This window comes from Rhinoraja longicauda, chromosome 29, assembly GCF_053455715.1.
Source record: "Rhinoraja longicauda isolate Sanriku21f chromosome 29, sRhiLon1.1, whole genome shotgun sequence".
NCBI classification, from domain to species: domain Eukaryota; kingdom Metazoa; phylum Chordata; class Chondrichthyes; order Rajiformes; family Arhynchobatidae; genus Rhinoraja; species Rhinoraja longicauda.
Window position 1 is genome coordinate 8,212,350 of NC_135981.1, and position 22,619 is coordinate 8,234,968.

Below are 22,619 nucleotides of genomic sequence, written 5' to 3' on the forward strand. Positions count from 1 at the left end.
CCCCCATTTTTTTTTTTCATTGTGACCATCTGTCTAAATTACAAGATTTTTCCTGGCAGGAGCATGTTCTTATCCAACATCTGTGGTGGATTTAGTCAGAGGCCAAGAATTATCAGCATAGCAGGCTTACAAGGTCCCTACATCAGGGGGGCAGTTACTTTGCTACAACTGTGCAGGGCAATAGGGAGAGCACCTGGAATATTGCATGCAGTTTGGTGTTCTTATCTCTCGCCTGGATTGGGAGCCGGTCAGGGAAGGTTCACTGGGTTGAAAATGCTGGAGTATCTCAGCGGGACAGGCAGCATCTCTGGAGAGAAGGAATGGGTGAAGTTTCGGGTCGAGACCCTTCTTCAGGGTTGAATCTTGGGACGAAGGGTTGCCTTATAAGCAAAGATATAGCAGGCTGGGCCAATACTCCAACGGGAAGCCCACGTGGTCACAGAGAGAACGTACAGACTCCATACGTCAGCACTTCTGATCAGGATCGAGCAGGGCTCTCTGCCGCTGTAAGGCAGCAAGTCTACCGCTGAGCCACCGTGCTGCCCAATTCACATTGAACAGAGCTAAGGCAGACATGATGGATTTAGGTGTGTTGTTCCCAGGGAGAGAGCGAGGAGATTTGGCCAAGATCTGGTGCTGGTAAGGCTGATAAGACTTCAGAACGTATGGAGTGTGAGGCCGTCTGATTTCACCATTTCCACGTGTCCTGTGATATTTGTGCCACTTCCCTGGCAGTTTTGTCTGTTGAAGAACAGGAATATGTGGATTCCAAAGGGAAGTTTAAAAGTTGATGAAGTACTTGATGAAGTAGACACCGTCTACACCAGGCGGCACGGTAGCGCAGCGGTAGAGTTACTGCCTTACAGTGCTTACAGCGACAGAGACCCGGGTTCGATCCTGGCCACGGATGCTTGTCTGGGAGTTATGACAATAGACAATAGACAATAGGTGCAGGAGTAGGACATTCGGCCCTTCGAGCCAGCACCACCATTCAATGTGATCATGGCTGATCATTCTCAATCAGTACCCCGTTCCTGCCTTCTCCCCATACCCCCTGACTCTGCTATCCTTAAGAGCTCTATCTTGCTCTCTCTTGAATGCATTCAGAGAATTGGCCTCCAGCCTCCACTGCCTTCTGAGGCAATGAATTCCACAGATTCACAACTCTCTGACTGAAAAAGTTTTTCCTCATCTCAGTTCTAAATGGCCTACCCCTTATTCTTAAACTGTGGCCCCTGTTTCTGAACTCCCCCGACATTAGGAACATGTTTCCTGCCTCTAACGTGTCCAACCCCTTAATAATCTTATATGTTTCGATAAGATCCCCTCTCATTCTTCTAAATTCCAGTGTATACAAGCCTAGCCGCTCCAGTCTTTCAACATATGACAGTCCACCATTCCGGGAATTAACCTAGTAAACCTACGCTGCACGCCCTCAATAGTAAGAATATCCTTCCTCAAATTTGGAGACCAAAACTGCACACAGTCCTCCAGGTGCGGTCTCACTAGGGCCCTGTACAACTGCAGAAGGACCTCTTTGCTCTTATACTCAACTCCTCTTGTTATGAAGGCCAACATTCCAATGGCTTTTTTCACTGCCTGCTGTACCTGTTTGTGCCTTCCCCGTGACCTGCGTGGGTTCGCTCCGAGGACTTCAGTTTCCTCCCACACTCCAGAGACGTGCAGGTTTGTATGTTAATTGGCTTGGTATAAATGTTAAAATCGTCCCTAGTGTAGGATAGTGTTGATGTGCAGGGATCGCTGGTCGGTACAGACTCGGTAGGCCAAAGGATCTGTTTCCACGCTGTATCTCTAAAACGGAAAAAAAACCTGCAAAGTGAACAAAGGTCCCGCCCACTGGGCCAGTTTCTCTGGAGATCGTGCCGACACAGAGGAAGCACCAAGTCAAATACGTAGTGACACCTGATGCAACATGTGGAAGGTTGAGACTGAAGTCTAACAAAGTCACAACTCAGTGCAAGCTGCAAGACAGTTCAACAACTTGATGGAGAAAAATAGTAAAGAGACTGGTGTATTCCGAGCTTCTGGTAAACAATACCGACTCAAAGACATGATTTTCAGTTTGAAGGGGTGAGATGAGTGTGGGTGGTGTGAGAGAAATTGGAATCGAGCCTAAATAACAGGCCCACGTTTAGAAGTTAGAGATACAGCGTGGAAACAGGCCCTTCCGCGCGCCGAATCCACGATGACCGGCGATCCCCGCACACTGATACTATCCCACACACTAGGGACAAGTTACGGAAGCCAATTAACCCACAAAACCTGCACGTCTTTGGAGTGTGGGAGGAAACTGGAGTACCCGGAGAACGCAGGTCACGGGGAGAACGCACAAACTCCGGTACAGACAGCACCCGTAGTCAGGATCGAACCCGTGTCTGTGGCGCTGTGAGGCAGCAACTCTACCGCTGCGCCACCGTGCCGCCCTGTGTCATCCCATTTGGATGACAGGCATTATTGTGCACTTGAAACTGAGTCAGAAAGCTCAGAAGTTCACCGCACTCCCAGTAAGCCTGCTGCTCTGTAATGTGAACCTGTTTCATGAAGCTGGTTGGACTCGCGGCACGGCGCAGTGGCGCAGAGGTAGAGTCGCTGCCTTACAGCGCCAGAGACCCGGGTTCGATCCTGACTACGAGTGCTATCCGTACGGGGATTGTGCGTTCTCCCCATGACCCTCGTGTGTTTTCCATAGTAGCTCCGGTTTCCTCCCACGCTCCAAAGACGTACAGGTTTGCAGGTTAATTGGCTTGGTAAAAATTGATAAATTATCCCTGGAGTGTGTAGAATAGGGTTAATATGCGGGCAAGAGCTGGTCAGCCCGGAGGTCCTTTCTCTGCCTTGTATTTTCTAAACGAAACCAAACTAAACTAAAAGACTCCCTTAAAGCCAAACAAATCCATTTCTTTCCCCCTTTCACGCATGAAAAAACGCTTGAAATCTGAAATGGTCCCTGGGCTAGCTGTTGCTTGGCAGATGTGAACATGGCAGTCAGCTGCAGAAAATAGTCAATGCAATGGCTGAAGTATTCCCTGCCTGCAGTGCCTCAGCTCAAAATCCCAGTTCCTTTCAGGGTTGCCAACTTCCTCACTCACAAATACGGGACAAAGGGTGACGTCACCGCCCCGCGCCCCACGTGACCTCATCCAGCCAGCGGCCACGTGCTCCCGCTCCACCAATGGCGGCCGCCCCGCGCCCCACGTGACCTCATCCAGCCAGCGGCCGCGTGCTCCCGCTCCACCAATGGCGGCCGCCATTGGTGGAGCGGGAGCGCGTGGCCGCTGGCTGGGTGTGAGGTCACGTGAGGCGCGGGGCGGTAACGTCACCCTTTGTCCCTTATTTGGGAGTGAGGAAGTTGGCAACCCTACTAATACGAGACAAAGGCGGTCCCGTACGGGACAAACTAATTTAGCCCAAAATACGGGATGTCCCGGCTAATACGGGACAGTTGGCAACCCTAGTCTTCGTCCAACACCAGACCACTCAATGGCAGCAACACTACAGTCACTGAGATCAAGCAAAATGTCAGGGAGGATGATTTAAAAGCAGGCAAGGTCAGCATCTATTAATTTCCCTTAGTTAAACTTCACCTCTTGCCATTTGATAGAGCAGTTGGTTAACACATTGCGCGTGGTTTCGAGTCACACATGGGCCAGACCACTTCAGAGCTGCAAGCATTTGTGCATCAGATGGGTTTTAAACAACAGCCCACTAATTTCATACCCGTTATTATTGATGTCAGTATTTTTTTTAATTCCAGATTTATTTCATTAACTGAATTTAAATGCCGTTCTATGGCCTTTCCCAGGCTTTTGAAACACAGGTCCATTAAGCTACTGAATGACAAACAACAGTGGACCCAGCACTGATCCCTGCTGCACACCATAGCTCACTAGTAGGGTTGCCAACTGTCCCGTATTAGCCTGGACATCCCGTATTTTGGATTAAATTGGTTTGTCCCGTATGGGACCGCCCTTGTCCCGCATTAGGCCCGGGGGGGGGGGGTGCTGTAGGCCCAGACGCTGTAGACCCGGACGCTGTAGGCCCAGATGCTGTAGGCCCGAACGCTGTAGGCCTGGACGCTGTAGGTCCGGACGCTGTAGGCCCGGATGCTGTAGGTCCGGACAGTGTAAGTCCGGACAGTGTAAGTCCGGACAGTGTAGGTCCGGACAGTGTAGGCCCGGATGCCCGGGCACCGCCTGACGGAGGTTGCATAGCAACCCGCCTCCCGGCCCGGGAGACCTCCATTGGTGGAGCGGGAGCACGTGGCCGCTGGCTGGGTGAGGTCACATGGGGCGTGGGGCAGTGACTTCACCCTTTGTCCCGTAGTTAGGAGTGAGATAGTTGGCACCCCTAGTCACTAGCCTCCAATCTGAATAACAGCCCTCCATTACAACTCTCTGACTCCCCCCTACCAAGCCAATTTTGTATCCAGTTGGCCAGCTCTCCCTAGATCCCACGGGTCCTAATTTTCCAGACTAGTCTGTTATGCGGGATCTTGGCGCCCAACCCAGGCGACTATTTGCGTGCCAGCCACAGAAGCAGATCTACAATCACATGTTACAATCGTTCCACACTTTTAAACTCCTACAGCAAAATTTCTTACTGGCTTTACCTTGCACTGAACGTAATTCCTTTCTCACACGCCTATGGCTGGATTGTAATCAGGTATTGTCTCTCCGCTGGCTGGTTAGCACGCAACAAAAGCTTTTCGCTGTACCTTGGCACACGTGACAAACTAAACTAAACTGAACTGTCAAAGGCCTTGCTAAAGTCCACATAGACACCGTCTATAGCTCTTCCCTCGCCAGTTCTTTTTGTCACATCTTCAAGAAACTCAATAACATTTGTCGGACATGGTTTCCCATGCACAAAGCCACACTAACTATCCCCAATCAGTCCTTGCTTTCCAAATGAAATATTGATCCTTCCTTCAGTAGGCCTGTTTGTAGATTTGAAGTTCTGCATGCCATTGTTACTCCGATTATATTATTTTCTTCCTCTAACTAACACCTGTACTCCCTGCCCGAGGGGGAAGGGAGTCTCCATGTTAGGGTAGTCACAACCTCAAAATGTCTGTCCTCTAAAATCCCAAAGGGGCAGGTTTCGGTTCCCAAGTTCAACTGTAATACAATAGCTGTTAATCTGAGGTAGACAGTCAGAACCTTTTTCTCAGGGTAGAAGTAACAAAGACTCGGTCGGCACGGTGGCGCAGCGGTAGAGTTGCTGCCTCACAGCAAACGCAGCGCCGGAGACACGGGTTCGAGCCCGACCACAGGTGCTGTCTGTACGGAGTTTGCACGTTCTCCCCGTGACCTGCGTGGGTTTTCTCCGAGATCTTCGGATTCCTCCCACACTCCAAAGACGCACAGGTATGTCGGTTAATTGGCTTGGTAAATGCTATAAAAAAAATTGTCCCTAGTGTGTGTAGGATGGTGTTAATATGTGGGGATCGCTGGTCGGCGTGGACCCAGTGGGCCGAAGGGCCTGTTTCCGTGCTCATCTCTAAACTAAACTAAAGGACATAGCTTTAAGTCGAGAGGGGCAAAGTTTAAAGGGGATGTGAGGGGCAAGTTTTTTTGCACAGAGTGTGATTGGTGCCTGGAACACACTGCCTGGGGTAATAGTGGTGGATATGATAGTGGCGTTTAAGAGGCTTTTAGATCGGCGTGTGCATATGCAGGAAATAGAGCGATATGGATCATGTGCAGGCAGAAGAAATGTGTTTGAAACTAGTCTGAAGAATGGTCTCGACCCCAAACGTCATCCATTCCTACTCTCCAGAGATGCTGCCTATCCCGCTGTGTCACTCCAGCTTTTTGTGTCTATCCTTGGTTTACACCAGCATCTGCAGTTCCTTCCCACAGAAATTAGTTTATGTTGGTCACTCTATCACTGTGGGCTGAAGGGCCTGTTCCTGTGCTGTAATATTCTATGCAATTCCATTTGTAACTACCTCACTCATTCTCGGACAACATTTGGTGTCTAGGTTAAGATCAGGGATTGGATTATTGAACTATTAAGCTGGACACTTAGTAAAACCGACTACTGTTGAGCTATGCGGTGCCCTGGAGTGTAGCTTCATTACTGTGTGTACAACGGTTTGGCCCATATCATAGTACCAGCGTTGATTCAAGTCTGTAGCTTGGTATAGTTTAGTTTAGAGATACAGCACGGAAACAGGCCCTTCGGCCCATCGAGTCCTCGCCGATAAGCGATCCCCGCACATTAACACAATCCAGCACACGCAGGGAACCATTTACAACTTTACCAAGCCAATTAACCTGAAGTGTAGGTGGAAACCACAGCTCCCGGAGAAAACCCATGCAGGTCACGGGAAGAACGTACAAACTCTGTGCAAATAGGACCTGTAGTCAGGATTGAACCCGGGTCTCTGGCGCTGAAAGGCAACTATACCGCTGCACCACCGTGCCGCCCAACTGCACTCGCCTCCCTGGATCTGCCAGGTTGTTGTACAGGGAACTAACTACAAGTCAGGGCGGCACAGTGGTGCAATGGTAGAGTTGCTGCCTTACAGCACCAGACACCTAGGTTCAATCCCGACTATGGGTGCTGTCTGTGCGGAGTTTGCACGTTCTCCCCTTGACCTGCACTGGTCTTCTCCGGGATCTCCGGTTTCCTCCAAAGATGTACAGGTTTGTAGGTTAATTGGCTTGGTATAAATGTACATTGTCCCTTGTGCGGGTGGGATAGTGTTAACGTGCGGGGATCGCCAGTCGTCGCGGACCCGGCGGGCGGAAGTGGCCCGTTTTGGCCGCTGCGTCTCTAAACTACACTGGACTATATATAGTAGGTGTCTTCCTTCCTCACCAGTGGTGCTGGATGAGGGCAAGCGCGTCGCCAAGAGGAAGCTGATCGAAGATAACCGGGAGAAGCGGCGGCGAGAGGAGGTGGTGAAGACCATGCAGACCAAGCCCGAGCCCAGCGGCGAGGAATGGGAGCTGATCCGGGTTGCCACAGAGGCCCACATGACAACCAACGCGCAAGGCAGCCACTGGAAGCAGAAACGGAAATTTCTGGTAAGGTTAAATATTCGCCGTGTTCAGCGTTGCAGTGCTGATTGTTTAGGTGCCAGAGCTGTCACTGGTGCCAGAGCGGCCACTGGTGCCAGAGCGGCCACTAGTGCCAGAGCTGTCACTGGCGTCGGAGCGGCCACTGTTACATTCCCCGCTCGTTAAAATTCCCCGCTCTTTATTTGGGGTTTTTTTGTTACTCAGGTGTTGATCTCCAGCCACACTCCACCCCTGACCGTGTTCCATTGTCACACAGAGCACTGTTCCATTCATTGCCTGGGCTTCTCAGATGTCCTGACCCATCCAGTCAGGTATCACAAAATGCTGGAGTAACTCAGTGGGTCAGGCAGCATCTCTCCAGAGACGCTGCCTGACCCGCTGAGTTACTCCAGCATTTTGTGATACCTCCGATTCGTACCAGCATCTGCAGTTCTTTTCCGACCCATCCAGTAAAATTCCTTTAATCCCACACAATTAGGAATTTATGGTGATGCGCTAGATTTTCCAGACTCTCGGATGTTATTGATCGCGTATTTAATTTAATGTATTTGAGTTTATTCCAAGACAGGTAGTATTGCAACGTTTAAGAAACAGGTACATGGATAGGACAGGTTTGGAGGGATATGGGCCAAGCGCAGGCAGCTGGGACTAGTGTAGATGGGGGCATGATGGCCGGTGTGGGCAAGTTGGGCCGAAGGGCCTGTTTCCATGCTGTGAGACTCTATGACTCTAAGTCACACGGCTTGAATTGAGCACAGTTCTCCTGTCTGTGTTTGAGTTGGCCCCTTGGTTTTCATCTACGTCACTTGGCTTTTACGTTTCTCTGCATCACAAGGTGCTGCAACTGCTGTGAGCAAGCACGCCTACTGAGGTGATGTGAAATTGATTCATTTATGCTCAAACAGCAGGTACAGAGATCCAAAAGCAGGCAAGAGTCGTTCACCGTAACAATAGAACGAGTGATTATCCATCAAGGTTTCCCATTGATTCCAGAGTCCAAAGGCTGCTTGGATAGAGTGGATGTGGAGAGGATGTTTCCACTAGTGGGAGAGCCTAGGACTACTGGTCAAGGCCTCAGAACTTAAGGACGTTCCTTTAGGAAGGAGATGAGGAGGAATTTCTTTAGTCAGAGGGTGGAGAATCGGTGCAATTCTTTGCCACAGAAGCTGTGGTGGCCAAATCAATGGATATTTTTTAGGCAGAGATGGATTGATTCTTGATTACTACGGGTGCCAGGGGTTATGGGGCGATGGCAGGAGAATGGGGTTAGGAGGGAGAGATAGATCAGCCATGATTGAATGGTGGGGTAGACTTGATGGGCCGAATGGCCTAATTCTGTTCCTGTCAGTTATGAACTTATGAATGCCCCAAAACAAGAATCTTTCTTCAACACCACTAGGGCGGCGCAGTGACGCAGCGGTAGAGTTGCTGCCTTCCAGCACCAGAGACCCGGGTTCCATCCTGACTACGGGTGCTGTCTCTACGCAGTTTTACATTCCCCCCCGTGACCTGCTTGGGCTTTCTCCGGGTGCTCCGAGTTTCCTCTCACATTCCAAAGGCGTACAGGTTGTAGGTTAATTGGCTACGGTAAGATTGTAAATTGTGCAGGATAGTGCGTGGGATAGTGCCAGTGTACTTGTAGCTTGTTGTAGATTTATGGGGAGAAGGCAGGTGAATGGGGTTGAGAGGGAAAGATAGATCAGCCATGATTGAATGGCGAGGTAGACCTGATGGGCCGAATGGCCTAATTCTGCTCCTATCTCATGAATTTATGCAGACAAGGGATTGACCATTGCTTTGCTGAACCCGGTCCAGTGAAGTGAAGGCACCTGCTCAATCATAATGTTATTGCCGATTCCAAACAGATAAAGGCTGTAATAAATTTCAGTAATAAACTGCGTTGCCAGGGAAGCTAGCAGCTGCTGAATTACCGCGTAAATCATCACTCACTGGCACAGGCTTGATTTCCTGGTTGTTAATTATGGTTGGAGGGAATTAGATGGTCATTCAGTCTCCCAGCCCTGGATCAAAACACAGACCAGAATCGGCTGATGGAGTGGATTTCCTTCTCTGGCATGTCAGGGGAATACACAGCAGGGAAGAGACATGGAGAGGGGCCTGTTTCACACGGAGCAGACAGTACAGATGTAGCAGCCCGGCTCCATCGTAACTGTCCACACAAGCCTCCCTCCCCACCCCCATCCCTCCTCTTACCCCTGTACGTCTCTGGAGTGTGGGAAGAAACCGAAGATCTCGGAGAAAACCCAGGTAGGCCACGGGGAGAACGTACAAACTCCGCACAGGCAGCACCCGCAGTCAGGATCGAACCCGGGTTTCTGGCGCTGTAAGGCGGCACGGTGGCGCAGCAGTAGAGTTGCTGCCTTACAGCGAATGCAGCGCTGGAGACTCAGGTTCGATCCTGACTACGGGCGCCGTCTGTACGGAGTTTGTACGTTCTCCCCGTGACCTGCGTGGGTTTTCTCCGAGATCTTCGGTTTCCTCCCACACTCCAAAGACGTACAGGTATGTAGGTTAATTGACTGGGTAAATGTAAAAATTGTCCCTAGTGGGTGTAGGATAGTGTTAATGTGCGGGGATCGCTGGGCGGCACGGACTCGGTGGGCCGAAGGGCCTGTTTCCGCTCTATATCTCTAAATCTAAAAAAATCTAAATCTAAACTCTACCGCTGTACCGCCCTGACTTTACAAACTCCGTACAGACAGCACCCGGCAATCAGGATCGAAGCCGGGTCTCTGGCGCTGTAAGGCGGCAACTCTACCGCTGCGCCACCGTGCTGTGTCGGGAGAAAATGCCACCAAGTGAACCAAAGTGGGTGATTGGGTCACGAGGTGAACTGTGTAGGGAGAGAGTGCCGGGGAGTGAATTGAACAAAGACAGAGTGAAACACGATGAATTTGTACACTTGGTGCTGAAGCTGAATTTGGCTGATTACATTATTTATGTAATAAATGTTCTGATTACATTGTGAGACACAGCTGACCCGTCAGCAGGGAGAAGCTTTGCAGAGTTTAGTTTAGTTTAGCGATACAACGCGGAAACAGTCCCTTCGGCCCACAGAGTCTGCACCAACCAGCGATCCCCGCACATGAACACGATCCAACACACCATAGGGTCGACTAAAAAAATGTTTATGCCACACCAATTAACCTACAAATATAGACAATAGACAATAGGTGCAGGAGGAGGCCATTCGGCCCTTCGAGCCAGCACCGCCATTCAATGTGATCATGGCTGATCATTCTCAATCAGTACCCCGTTCCTGCCTTCTCCCCATACCCCCTGACTCCGCTATCCTTAAGAGCTCTATCTAGCTCTCTCTTGAATGTATTCAGAGAATTGGCCTCCACTGCCCTCTGAGGCAGAGAATCTGTACGTGTTTGGAGTGCGGGAGGAAACCGAAGATCATGGGAAAAACCCATGCAGGTTTCAGCGAGATCGAAGAGACTCCGTACGTACAAGCGCCCGTAGTCAGGATCGAAACCCGGGTCTCTGGCGCTGTAAGGCAGCAGCTCTACCGCTGCGCCACCGTGCCGCTCCAAAGATTACATTGAAATAGAGATTTGTGATCTTTGTAGTTCTTCATCCTTTGAATGTCATTGGGAGATCGCTGGCAAGGTCACAATTTACTGCCCATCCCTAATTGCCCTCCAGGAGGTTTCGGTGAGCCACTTTCTTGGACCGCTGCAGTCCTGATGGTTTAGTTTATTGTCACGTGTACCGAGGTACAGTGAAACACTTTTGTTGTGTGTTAACCAGTCAGTGGGAAGACCACAAATGATTATGATCGAGCCATCCACAGATAATAGACAATAGACAATAGACAATAGGTGCAGGAGGAGGCCATTCGGCCCTTCAAGCCAGCACCGCCATTCAATGTGATCATGGCTGATCACTCTCAATCAGTACCCCGTTCCTGCCTTCTCCCCATACCCCCTGACTCCGCTATCACTAAGAGCTCTATCCAGCTCTCTCTTGAATGCATTCTGAGAATTGGCCTCCACTGCCTTCTGAGGCAGAGAATTCCACAGATTCTCAACTCTCTGACTAAAAAAGTTTTTCCTCATCTCCAATCTAAATGGCCTACCCCTTATTCTTAAACTGTGGCCCCTGGTTCTGGACTCCCCCAACATTGGGAACATGTTCCCTACCTCTAACGTGTCCAACCCCTTAATAATCTTATACGTTTCGATAAGATACCCTCTCACCCTTCTAAATTCCAGTGTATACAAGCCTAGTCGCTCCAGTCTTTCAACATATGACAGTCCCGCCATTCCGGGAATTAACCTAGTTAACCTACGCTGCACGCCCTCAGGATTTAGACTCAGTGAAGATAGACACAAAGTGTTGGAGTAACTCAGCGGGTCAGGCAGCATCTCTGGAGAGAAAGGATGGGTGACGTTTCGGGTCGGGACCCTTCCTCAGACCGAAAATAGAGGGGAGGGAACTGGAGGTAAGAAAAGGCCAGAACAAAGCAGGGCCGGCAACAAATGACCAAGGAAGGGTGGAGCCCACAATGGCCCATTGTTGGCTGGGGAAGAGATGATAACGAAGGGATGCAAGGATGCGAACAGTGGAAGTCTAGGGTGGGTGAACCACTGACCCACTGACTTTGTTTCTTAATTATCCAAAAGATAATTTCTTTAGTCAGAGGGTGGTGAATCTGTGGCAGTGGAGGCCAAGTCAATGGATATTTTTAAGGCAGAGATAGGTAGATTTTTGATTAATATGGGTGTCAGGGGCTATGGGGCGAAGGCAGGAGAATGGGGTTGAGAGGGAAAGATAGATCACCCATGATAGAATGGCGGAGTAGACTTGATGGTCCGAATGGCCTAATTCTGCTCCAACCACTTATGACCTTATGATCCTTGAGAGTGTCAGATCAAACCCGGACACAATGATCCCGACTCCCATCGTGTTTTCCTGTAGTTTGGTTCGTACAATGCCTCTCACGGGTCCCCTTCTGTTCCCACAGCCAGAAGACATTGGCCAGTCTCCCACGATGACCACAGCGGAAGGAGATAAAGTCGACCTAGAGGCCTTCAGCCAGTTCACCAGGATTATCACCCCAGCCATTACCAGAGTTGTGGATTTTGCCAAAAAACTACCAATGTTCTCAGAGGTATTTGACGGTGAAAGTTGACTTAACTTTGCTTTCTTTTAATATGTTTAACCTGTTCAGTGAATAGAAACATAGAAACACAGAAAATAGGTGCAAGGGGAGGCCATTTGGCCCTTCGAGCCAGCATTGTGATCATGGCTGATCATCCACAATCAGTAACCTGTGCCTGCCTTCTCCCCATATCCCTTGATTCCACTAACCCCTAGAGCTCTATCTAGCTCTCTTTTAAATTCATCCAGTGAATTGGCCTCCACTGCCTTCTGTGGCAGAGAATTCCATAAATTCTCAGCCTAGAGATGGATGAAAAAGTTTCTTCTCACCTCAGTTTTAAATGGCCTCCCCTTTATTCTTAGACGGTGGCCCCTGGTTCAGGACTCCCCCACCATTGGGAACATTGAATGAATGAATGAATGAATGAATGAATGAATGATTGAATGAATGAATGAATGAATGAATGAATGAATGAATGAATGTTTTATTATCACATGTGACAAGTTAGTGAAATACTTTGCTTGCATTACCTGAGGTATGCAAATAGCCGTCACATAAAGAGCGCTTACAAAGTTACAAAGTATACCGCACCAGGTCTACATTTGTTCTTCTCTCCCCCCCCCCCCCCCCCCTCCCCCTCCCTCAAGGTGATCCCCCCACTCCGGATCCTCCATTGTTCTTTCCCCTCCCCCACGCCGGGTCGGTCGGTGCCATCATCGACCAGCGCACCAAACTCTCCACTAACACTGCCAGGTCCTCTCCTGAGGCCTCCAGTCCCCGACCGAGGACTCCATCGACCCCGAGTGTTCTCAGGTCATGGCCATTAGTGTAAAAAAAAAACTTGGCAGTGAACAGGTTAATGATGGGGAGACAGGTAAGTGGCCACACAACCTTTTGAGTAATTGATTGGATACAGCATGGAATCAGGCCCAACGACCACTAAGTCCACGCCGAAGGTATTTATTCACAAAATGCTGGAGTAACTCAGCTTCAGACTGAAGAAGGGTCTCGACCCGAAACGTCGCCCATTCCTTCTCTCCTGAGATGCTGCCTGACCTGCTGAATTACTCCAGCATTTTGTGCATAAATACCTTCGATTTGTACCAGCATCTGCAGTTATTTTCTTACACTAAGTCCACGCCGATCATCCATCACTCTTCACGCTGGTCTAGTTTAGTTTAGTTTAATTTAGTTTAGTATTTTTTTAGTTAGGAAAAAAACTAAATTAAACTACGCTAGACTAGCCTAGTTAAAGTAGACTCGACTAGCCTAAACTAGACTAATCCTATGTTATTCCACTTTCACATCTACTCCTGCAAGACAAGTGGCAATTTACAAAGAAGATGGACACAAAATGCCGGGGTAACTCAGCGGCAGAGGCAGTATCTCTGGAGAGAAGCAATGGGTGACGAATCAGGTTGAGACCCTTCTTTCGGCTGACAGTCAGGGGAGAGGGAAACGAGATATGGAAGGGTACAAAGGTGTGAAAGGAGCAGATCAAAGAAGACGATGATCAAGGAAATGTACAATCTAACCTACAAACCCGTACAACTTTTTGATGTGGGAGGAAACCGGAGCACCAGGTGGAATCCCAGTCAGTCAGAGGGAGAACGTGCAAACTCCGCTCAGACAGCATCCAAGGTCAGGATCGAGCCTAGGTCTGTGCTGCTGTGAGGCCAGCTGTGCCACCCCAAAGCTCTGATTATCCAAATGAATTGCATGAAATTTAGCACTCAGCAGCACAAGTAGCAGAATGTTCAGAGATATGCAACCCTGGTCAGTGGCAAGCAATGTTTTTAAAAGGGTACTGGGACGTGTAGGCAGATCATTACTCGAACAATTACATGTTTCCGTGATGTTAGAATCAAAGATACTAGAGGAACAAGATAGACCACTCGACCCTAAAAAAAGTAGTACGTCATGACGCCATTTTAGTAGGCAGAAACTTGCAGAAACATTTTTAAAGAAAAATAACAAAAATCTGTGAATTGATAGATGAGATATATTCTGTATTTTTAATGGTATCATCACACATACTGTTCCCCCAAAACACTGATTACACTGCGAGAGGCATAGCGGATGGCGGGTTTTGCCTACTAAAATGGCTCCTTTGCGTACTACACTTCAGTTTAGGCGATTTCAACGGAGTGGTCCATCTTGTTCCTCTAGTATCTTTGGTTGGAATGCAGCACGTTCTGGGTTCAGTGTCCTTGGAGTGTGTTTATATTATTCCGATCGAGGTGGGGATCTGACAATGTTAGCCTGGCGTTCCAGCACAAGTAGGGTTGCCAACTGTCCCGTATTAGCCGGGACATCCCATGTTTTGGGCTCAATTAGTTTGTCCCCTACGGGATCGCCCTTGTCCCGTATTAGTAGGGTTGCCAACTTCCTCACTCCCGAATAAGTGACAAAGGGTGACGTTACCCGCCCAGCGCCCCACGTGACCTCACCCAGCCAGCGGGCCACGCGCTCCCGCTCGGCCCGCTGACTGGGCGAGGTCACGTGGGGGTGGTGACGTCACCCTTTGTCCCGTATTCGGGGAGTGAGGAAGTTGGCTACGCTGAGCGCAAGGGACCCCTGGCTGCCCTCTTGCTGAATGTGCTACCGCTGCCTACAGCTTGTTCCGTTTACTCTTTCTGTAGCTGCCTTGTGAGGACCAGATCATCCTTCTGAAGGGCTGCTGCATGGAGATAATGTCCTTGAGAGCTGCTGTCCGGTACGACGCGGAGAGCGAGACGCTGACGCTAAACGGGGAGATGGCCGTCAAAAGGGAACAGTTGAAGAACGGGGGGCTGGGCGTCGTCTCCGATGCCATCTTTGAGCTGGGCAAGTCCTTATCGGCCTTCAGTCTGGATGACACCGAAGTGGCTCTGCTGCAGGCCGTTTTATTGATGTCCTCAGGTAAAACTCCTCGGCAAGGTGGATGTGATGTAATTAAAGTAAAGGGGGAGATGTGATTGTATATGCAATGTAAATGCCAGTGCCCCCTTGAGACCAAGAGCAGAAGCTGGCCAATGGGCTTGTGCCTTGTGACTGAGGTCAGATGACCTTCTAGGGCCAATGGGCTTGTGGCTTGTGACTGAGGTCACAATGACCTTACACTGGCATTTACATTACATATACATCACATCACCCCCTTTACTTTAATTACATCACAGTGGATTAACAACCATTTCCTTCCCTTGAGGCGGCTACTGTGAGCTGTCGCTGTGCTAAACCCAACCTTGCTTTGACTGCCAGCGTCAAAGGGTGACAGGAGTTCGATTGTCTTCCCCTTTGCTTGAAGGTCAGGTTTGTGGCTCGGGGAGAAAAGAGAAGCAGGAGGAGATAGAGGCACAAGAGACGCAGATGCTGTCATCTTCAGCAAGACACAAAGACCTGGAGACCTGCTGAGTTCCTCCAGCACTGTTGGTACGAAGCAAGAGGTGATGTTAGCCCCTTTTAAATGAATGAATGAATGAATGAATGAATGAATGAATGAATGAATGAACGAACGAACGAACGAACGAACGAACGAACGAACGAATGAACGAACGAACGAACGAATGAATGAATGAATGAATGAATGAATGAATGAATGAATGAATGAGTTTATTGGCCAAGTATGTACATATACAAGGAATGTGCGGCCACATTTCATGAGAGCTTAAGAAGTAGGAGTAAAGGAGAAATAACTATTGGCCATTCCTCGGCACCATTGTCTAACACTATCCCCACATCCCTCGATCCCCTTCCTGCCCAGAAACCCACCGATCTCTGGTTTGAATGTACACAATGGCTAAGTTTCCATAGCCTTCCAGGGTTGGAAATTGCACTGGAAGACGTGACATGCTGGGGTAACTCAGTGGGCCAGGCACCATCCCTGGAGAACATGGATAGGGCAGCACAGTGGTGCAGCGGTAGAGTTGCTGCCTTACAGCGCCTGAGACCCATATTGGATCCTGACTACGGTTGCTGTCTGTACGGAGTTTGTGCGTTCTCCCTGTGACCGCGTGGGTTTTCTCCGGGATCTCCGGTTTCCTCCCACTCTCCAAAGCCGTACAGGTTTGTAGGTTAATGGCCTTCGGTGACATTGTAAATTGTCCCCAGTGTGTAGGATGGTGCTAGTGCACGGGATAACCGTTGGCTGGCGCTGGCTCGGTGGGCCGAAGGGCCTGTTTCCAAGCTGCATCTCTAAAGTCTAAAAGTAACGGTGACGTTTCCGGTCGGGACACTTCTTCATGGCATCGTGACGGATCCCGACCCTTAACCCTTTCCTGTCCGATCCCTAGAGCCCCCAATGTCATTTGTGTGTTGGAAAACAATTAGTGCCTGTGTTTGAAGAATAGCAACAAAGCAGCTACTGGCTCTGGGGATATGAAGATATTTTGTGAATCAAGGGAATTGAGATCAGTGCAGCGATGTGGCACTGAGGTGTGAGAGAGGCAGTAAACTTCCTGAATGATGGAGCAGGCACAAGGAGACGGGCTGCCTGCTCCCCTTGCCTTCTCATGGACCCCAGGTCTAGACTTCCCAAGGTCACATCGCCATGATGGTGGCTTTCATGTAGAAAAGACGTAACCAAGGCCTGTAGAAGCAGCCAAGATAGACACTCAGAGAGTTGTGAATCTGTGGAATTCTCAGCCTCAGAAGGCGGTGGAGGCCAATTCTCTGGATGCTTTCAAGAGAGAGTTAGATAGAGCTCTTAATGATAGCGGAGTCAGGGGTTATGGGGAGAGGGCAGGAACGGGGTACTGATTGTGGGTGATCAGCCATGATCACATTGAATGGCGGTGCTGGCTCGAAGGGCCGAATGGCCTACTCCTGCACCTATTGTCTATTGTAAAATGCTGGAGTAACTCAGCGGGTCAGGCAGCATCTCTGGAGAAAAGTTACAGGTGACGTTTCGCGTTGAGTCTCTTCTTCAGACTGAGAGTCAGGGGAGAGGGAAACTAGAGGTATGAAAAGGTTCAGTACAAATTAGAGTGGGGACCGATGACTCAGGAAAGTGGAGCCCACAATGGTTCATTGTTAGCTGCGGAAGAGGTGATAACGAAGGGATACGAACAGTGAAGCTAGCAGGATAACTAGGGTGGGGGAGGGGCAGAGAGAGAGAGAGAGGGAATGCAGAGGTTACTTAGAGAAATCAATATTCATACCGCTGGGGTGTAAGCTGCCCAAGCGAAATATGAGGTGCTGTTCCTCCAATTTGCGTGTGGCCTCACTCTGACAGTGGAGGAGGCCCAGGACAGAAAGGTCAGTGTGGGAATGGGAGGGGGAGTTAAAGTGTTTGGCAAACATGAGATAGATGGTGTAGGCCAAGGCGGACTGCACGGAGGTGTTCAGCAAAACGATCGCCCAGTCTGCACTTGGTCTCGCCAACATATAGGAGTCCACACCAAGAACAATGGATACAGTCGATATAGATATGGCCGAATGTACCAGGTATGGTAGATCGCACACAGATTCCGATTTGGACACGGCGGTCAGAGGTGAATGAATAGTTATATCCGAACCACTCAAGCAGCTAGAACTGGCGGCCCGTAATGGGATTCGCCCTGTGTAGGGAGGAACTGCCGATACTGGTGGAAACTGAAGACAGACTCATAAGGCTGGAGTAACGCAGCGGGTTCAGGCAACATCTCTGGGGAATAGGTGACGTTTCGGGTCGAGACCCTTCTTCGGACTGAGAGTCAGGGGAGAGGGGAACGAGAGGTGCAGCAATTTGCCCTATTATTTCTCAAGATGGAGTCCAAAGGAGGTGCCATTTTGCGGGCAGCGTGCAGCGGAGCGCTTGTATACACGTGTGTAGGAAGGAACTGCAGGTGCTGGCTTCAACCGAAGATAGACACAAAAAGCTGGAGTAGCGTTCCTCCCTTTTACACCTGAAATTTGCAGCCAGAACGACAGCCAGTAAGGAACGGGCTTTGAAGCTGTGTAAACGCACTCACGATCGCTCGATGGACTCGGTGGACTCAGCCCCCAGAACACAAGCGCAGCGCCGGGGAGCCACGGAGAGACCTCCGTTCAGAGAAGGTGGTCGCCAGGGGAGGTCCTCACCTACGACTGAAGCATCAGGGCATGGGAGCCCGACCCCACCACCTCCCCCCCACACACCACCACTCTCCCCCCAGCTTCATTGTGGCCAGTGTACAATCACTGGAGAACACCAGACCCTCGGAGTTACTCCAGCACTCTGTGTAAACCAGCATCTGCAGTTCCTTGTTTCGATTGCTTGAAGAAGAATCTGCCTGATTACGTCAACACATCGCCTTCAACACCCGAGGACACAACGCACTCGGCCCCTGCTGTACCACCACGATGACCTCCGTCTGCCACCCCATCCCTTGCCTGGACTTTGGAAAACCTCACCACTTGGCTGTGCTTCCTCCTGCACGCCGACAGAGACAGAAGTGTCAGCACCGGCCAGGTGGCCAAATTTGAGGAAGGATATTCTTGCTATTGAGGGCGTGTAGCGTAGGTTTACCAGGTTAATTCCCGGAATGGCGGGACTGTCGTATGTTGAAAGACTGGAGCCGCTAGGCTTGTATACGCTGGAATTTAGAAGGATGAGAGGGGATCTTATCGAAGCATATAAGATTATTAAGGGGTTGGACACGTTAGAGGCAGGAAACATGTTCCCAATGTTGGGGGAGTCCAGAACCAGGGGCCAGCGTTTAAGAATAAGGGGTAGGCCATTTAGAACGGAGATGAGGAAAAACTTTTTCAGTCAGAGAGTTGTGAATCTGTGGAATTCTCTGCCTCAGAAGGCAGTGGAGGCCAATTCTCTGAATGCATTCAAGAGAGAGCTAGATAGAACTCTTAAGGATAGCGGAGTCAGGGGGTATGGGGAGAAGGCAGGAACGGGGTACTGATTGAGAATGATCAGCCATGATCACATTGAATGGTGGTGCTGGCTCGAAGGGCCGAATGGCCTCCTCCTGCACCTATTGTCTATTGTACAATCACTGGAGAACACAACAGAAGACTTAAGAGCAAGGCTGCTGCAACAAAGGGATATTATGGACCACCATGTGCTCAGTTTCACAGAGGCGTGGCCCATCCCCAACTCTCCAAACACAGCGCTCTTGCCCAAATGTTTTTCCCGGTCTCAGGACCAAATGTAGAGGTGACGGTGTCACTCGTGTCCTAGGTGTGGGCTTGCCTTCCGGGCCCCGATTGGCCTCACCAGTCACTTCCGGACCCACAGTCACCAATCCTCCAACTGAAAGTGAAGTCATGGTCATCTTCGAACCCGAAGGACGAACAACAACAACTTCAGGATAAACCCATCGTGGTGCTCAGATGTGGTGGTCTTGTCCTGCTCATGTTTCCCCCCACCCCCCCCAATCTGGAGACTACATGCTGACCATTCCACACACCGAGGTTTAGACACAAAAAGCTGGCGTTAACTCAGCGGGTCAGGCAGCATCTCTGGAGTAAAGGAATGGGTGCGGTTTTTGACACCTGATGATCAGGGAAGGCAGAGGAGTGGTGAGGGGACTGACTGCTTTGAAGTATTGGACTGAGCCACGATCAAGGATACAGCAAGGGACCAGAATGAAAATGCCAGAGTTGTCACCCCCAGCATCGAGAAAAAAGCGTGTGCCAACAAAAACATTCTGAGTCTTCCCCAACCAGGGGTTCCTGGATGAGCCAGGAGAGTAGTGGCCTGCTGAAGGCTAGATCTGAGGTGTTTAGTACCGACTATCCAGAGACGTACAAGAAATCCAGCACCAGCCCCAGCAGCCCACCACCAGCACAAAGAGACCACTCCAGGCTCGGCTGGAGTCACGGACGGATGCTGGCCAGCACACCATCGCTTCCAACAAGGAGAAACCGGGGAGCATAAATGACAACAACGCCTCAGTTACAGAGGAGCTCAGTGCCTCTGCGATGGAGAACACCTACGTGATCCCCTACAGCCCCTGACTCCGTGATCCCAGTCTCTTGAGACCTGGGTCAGAGCAGTTGCGATGGCTGGATCCATGCAAAAGACCTGTGGGGACCAACTCGTTGGAGTATTCAATATCTCCAACCTCTCACTAGTACGGTTTTCACCGATATCACAAGGGCATCTATCTTACCGAGAGGAAAATGGTGGACCTGCCTCAATGTCTACCATCCAGCAGCACAAACATCCACCGTGATGAACTGCTTCGAGAGATTGGTTGCCTTTCAACCCCTAGGCAGGAGGTACAGAGCCCAGAGGTCCCACACTACCAAGTTCAGGAGCAGCTACTTCCCTGCAACCATCAGGTTCTTGAACAGACCTGAACGAGTCTAATCCGACCTCAGCAACCGAACACCACGCACTGACTCCCCCCGCACTACCACGGACATATTCTCAAATTGCAGGTATCACAGAATGCTGGAGTAACTCAGCGGGTCAGGCAGCATCTCTGGAGAGAAGCTCTTCTCTCTGGTGACAGTTCGGGTCGAGACCCTTCTTCAGACTGATGTCAGGGGAGGGGGCGGAGTCCCGCCCCCTTCCCTGACATCAGTCTGAAGAAGGGTCTCGACCCGAAACGTCGCCCATTCCTTCTCTCCAGAGATGCTGCCTGACCCGCTGAGTTACTCCAGCATTCTGTGATACTGTAGCGCGTCGATAAAGGCAAGGAGCCAGGTATTTCGGGAAGGTATATTTTATTGTATCGTGGGTATCAGACGGGTCTAGTCTGCCGGAATGGCTTGGCGCCCAAACCTTGTCCTTATATACCTGAGTCCAGGACCGCCTCCCGGGACTGGTCCATTCCCGTGCCGAGGGGTCGGTAGAAGTATGGCCCGACCCTTGGGAGCCGCCACAGTACCCCCCCCTTTTTTTTTTTTTCTTTTTTTTTTTTTTTCTTGTGAATTGTGGGAGCCGCCACAATACCTTCGATTTGTACCAGCATCTGCAGTTATTTTCCTACTATATTCTCAAATTGTGCTTTTTCTTTTCACTTTTGCCATATAATTTACGTGTTGTCTGAGTCACTGCAGGCAAGATTGTCATTGTACCTGTGCCTCACCATGCTTGTGGTCTAACAATAAACTCGACTTGACTTGACTTCTTTGTGGGGTATCGGCTGAGTAACTGAAATTTGTCTTTTAGATGGTAGACACTGCAGCTAAGATCTACCAGTGGGAGCAAAGGGTTAGAGTGCTGGGTGAAATACCAGGTAGTTAGCTGCGTTGTCCGAGTTGTGTTCGAGGTTGATCTCATCCAGGCACCACACTTAGTATTAGTTTAGTTTAGTTTAGAGATGCAGCAGGAAACAGGCCCACCGAGTCCGCGCCGACTAGCAATCCCCACACACTGACACGCTCCCTCCCGCACACGAGGGACAAATGTACAATTATACCAAGCCAACTCACTTACAAACCTACACGTCTTTGGAGTGTGGGAGGAAGCTGCAGATCCCGGAGAAAATCCACACGGGTCACGGGGAGAACGTACAAACTCCGTACAGACGGCACCCGTAGTCAGGATCGAACCCGGGTCCCTGGCGCTGTGAGGTGGCAACTCTACCGCTGCTCCAGCCATGCCGCCCAACTTGGGAGTTATTCAAACAATGAGCCTGGTAAAACTCAACACCACAGATGTTGGGATGAAAACATTCAATTGACTGGACTCATGCCTTGCAATAAGGAAGACAGTTGCGGTTGTTAAAGACCAATCATCCCAAACACCGAACATCACAGGGGTCCCAGCTCAGTGTCCTAACTCCAACTAAATCCAGCTACTTCCTCAGTTCATATCAAAATGCATTTTGATTTTGGCTTGCGTTTATAGAGCAATTTTAGAGCAAACTGGACCAAGTGGACCCGTTGGGCCCAAACCTCTCCTGCATTGGTGCAGCACCCACTCCTCCCCCTCCTCTCCCCCCACCCCCTCCCCCTCCCCTCCCTCCCCTTTCCCCCCTCCTCCCTCCCCCCTTCCCCTCCCCATCTCCTCCCCCCCACTCCATCCCCCTCAACCCCCGCTTATTCTCCCCCCTCCCTCTATAGGAGATAGATTTAAATGTAAAATTATTAATAACTTTAAAAATATAACACCAATTTCAATGAAACTTCTTCCATTAGCACCAAAAGGACGACGGTGAGTAAGATGGGCCTAAAATTGTCGCGCTATCGTGTACCGTTTTGGCTGTAGTTCAGGAACAAACAAACAAGAGTTTTAGTATATAGATATTCTGGTCCACATATTAGGGTAAGACTTGCACAGTAAATGGTAGGGCCCCAGAGAGTTCTGAAGAAGGGTCTCGACCTGAAACGTCACCCATTCATTCTCTCCTGAGATGCTGCCTGACCCACTGAGTTACTCCAGCATTTTGTGTCTCCCTTCGATTTGAACCGGCATCTGCAGTTATTTTCCTACACTGCTCGAGGAAGGGTGTCATTAAGTTGAAAAGGGTGCAGAAAAGATTCATCAGAATAATACCAGGACTTGAGGGCTTGAGTTCTAAGGGAAGGCTGGA

The 22,619-nt window shown here is 50.0% G+C and overlaps 1 protein-coding gene across 2 annotated transcripts in view; it reads left to right on the forward strand.

The window, feature by feature from the left end:
- LOC144607517 (thyroid hormone receptor alpha) overlaps positions 1–22,619 on the forward strand; it is a 246,660-nt gene that overhangs the window by 213,498 nt on the left and 10,543 nt on the right. For both annotated transcript variants that reach the window (XM_078424413.1, XM_078424414.1), the window contains 3 exons: positions 6,850–7,055; positions 12,043–12,189; positions 14,823–15,081. In XM_078424413.1, coding sequence (XP_078280539.1) covers positions 6,850–7,055; positions 12,043–12,189; positions 14,823–15,081 — 612 coding nt within the window. The remainder of the gene's footprint in view (positions 1–6,849; positions 7,056–12,042; positions 12,190–14,822; positions 15,082–22,619) is intronic.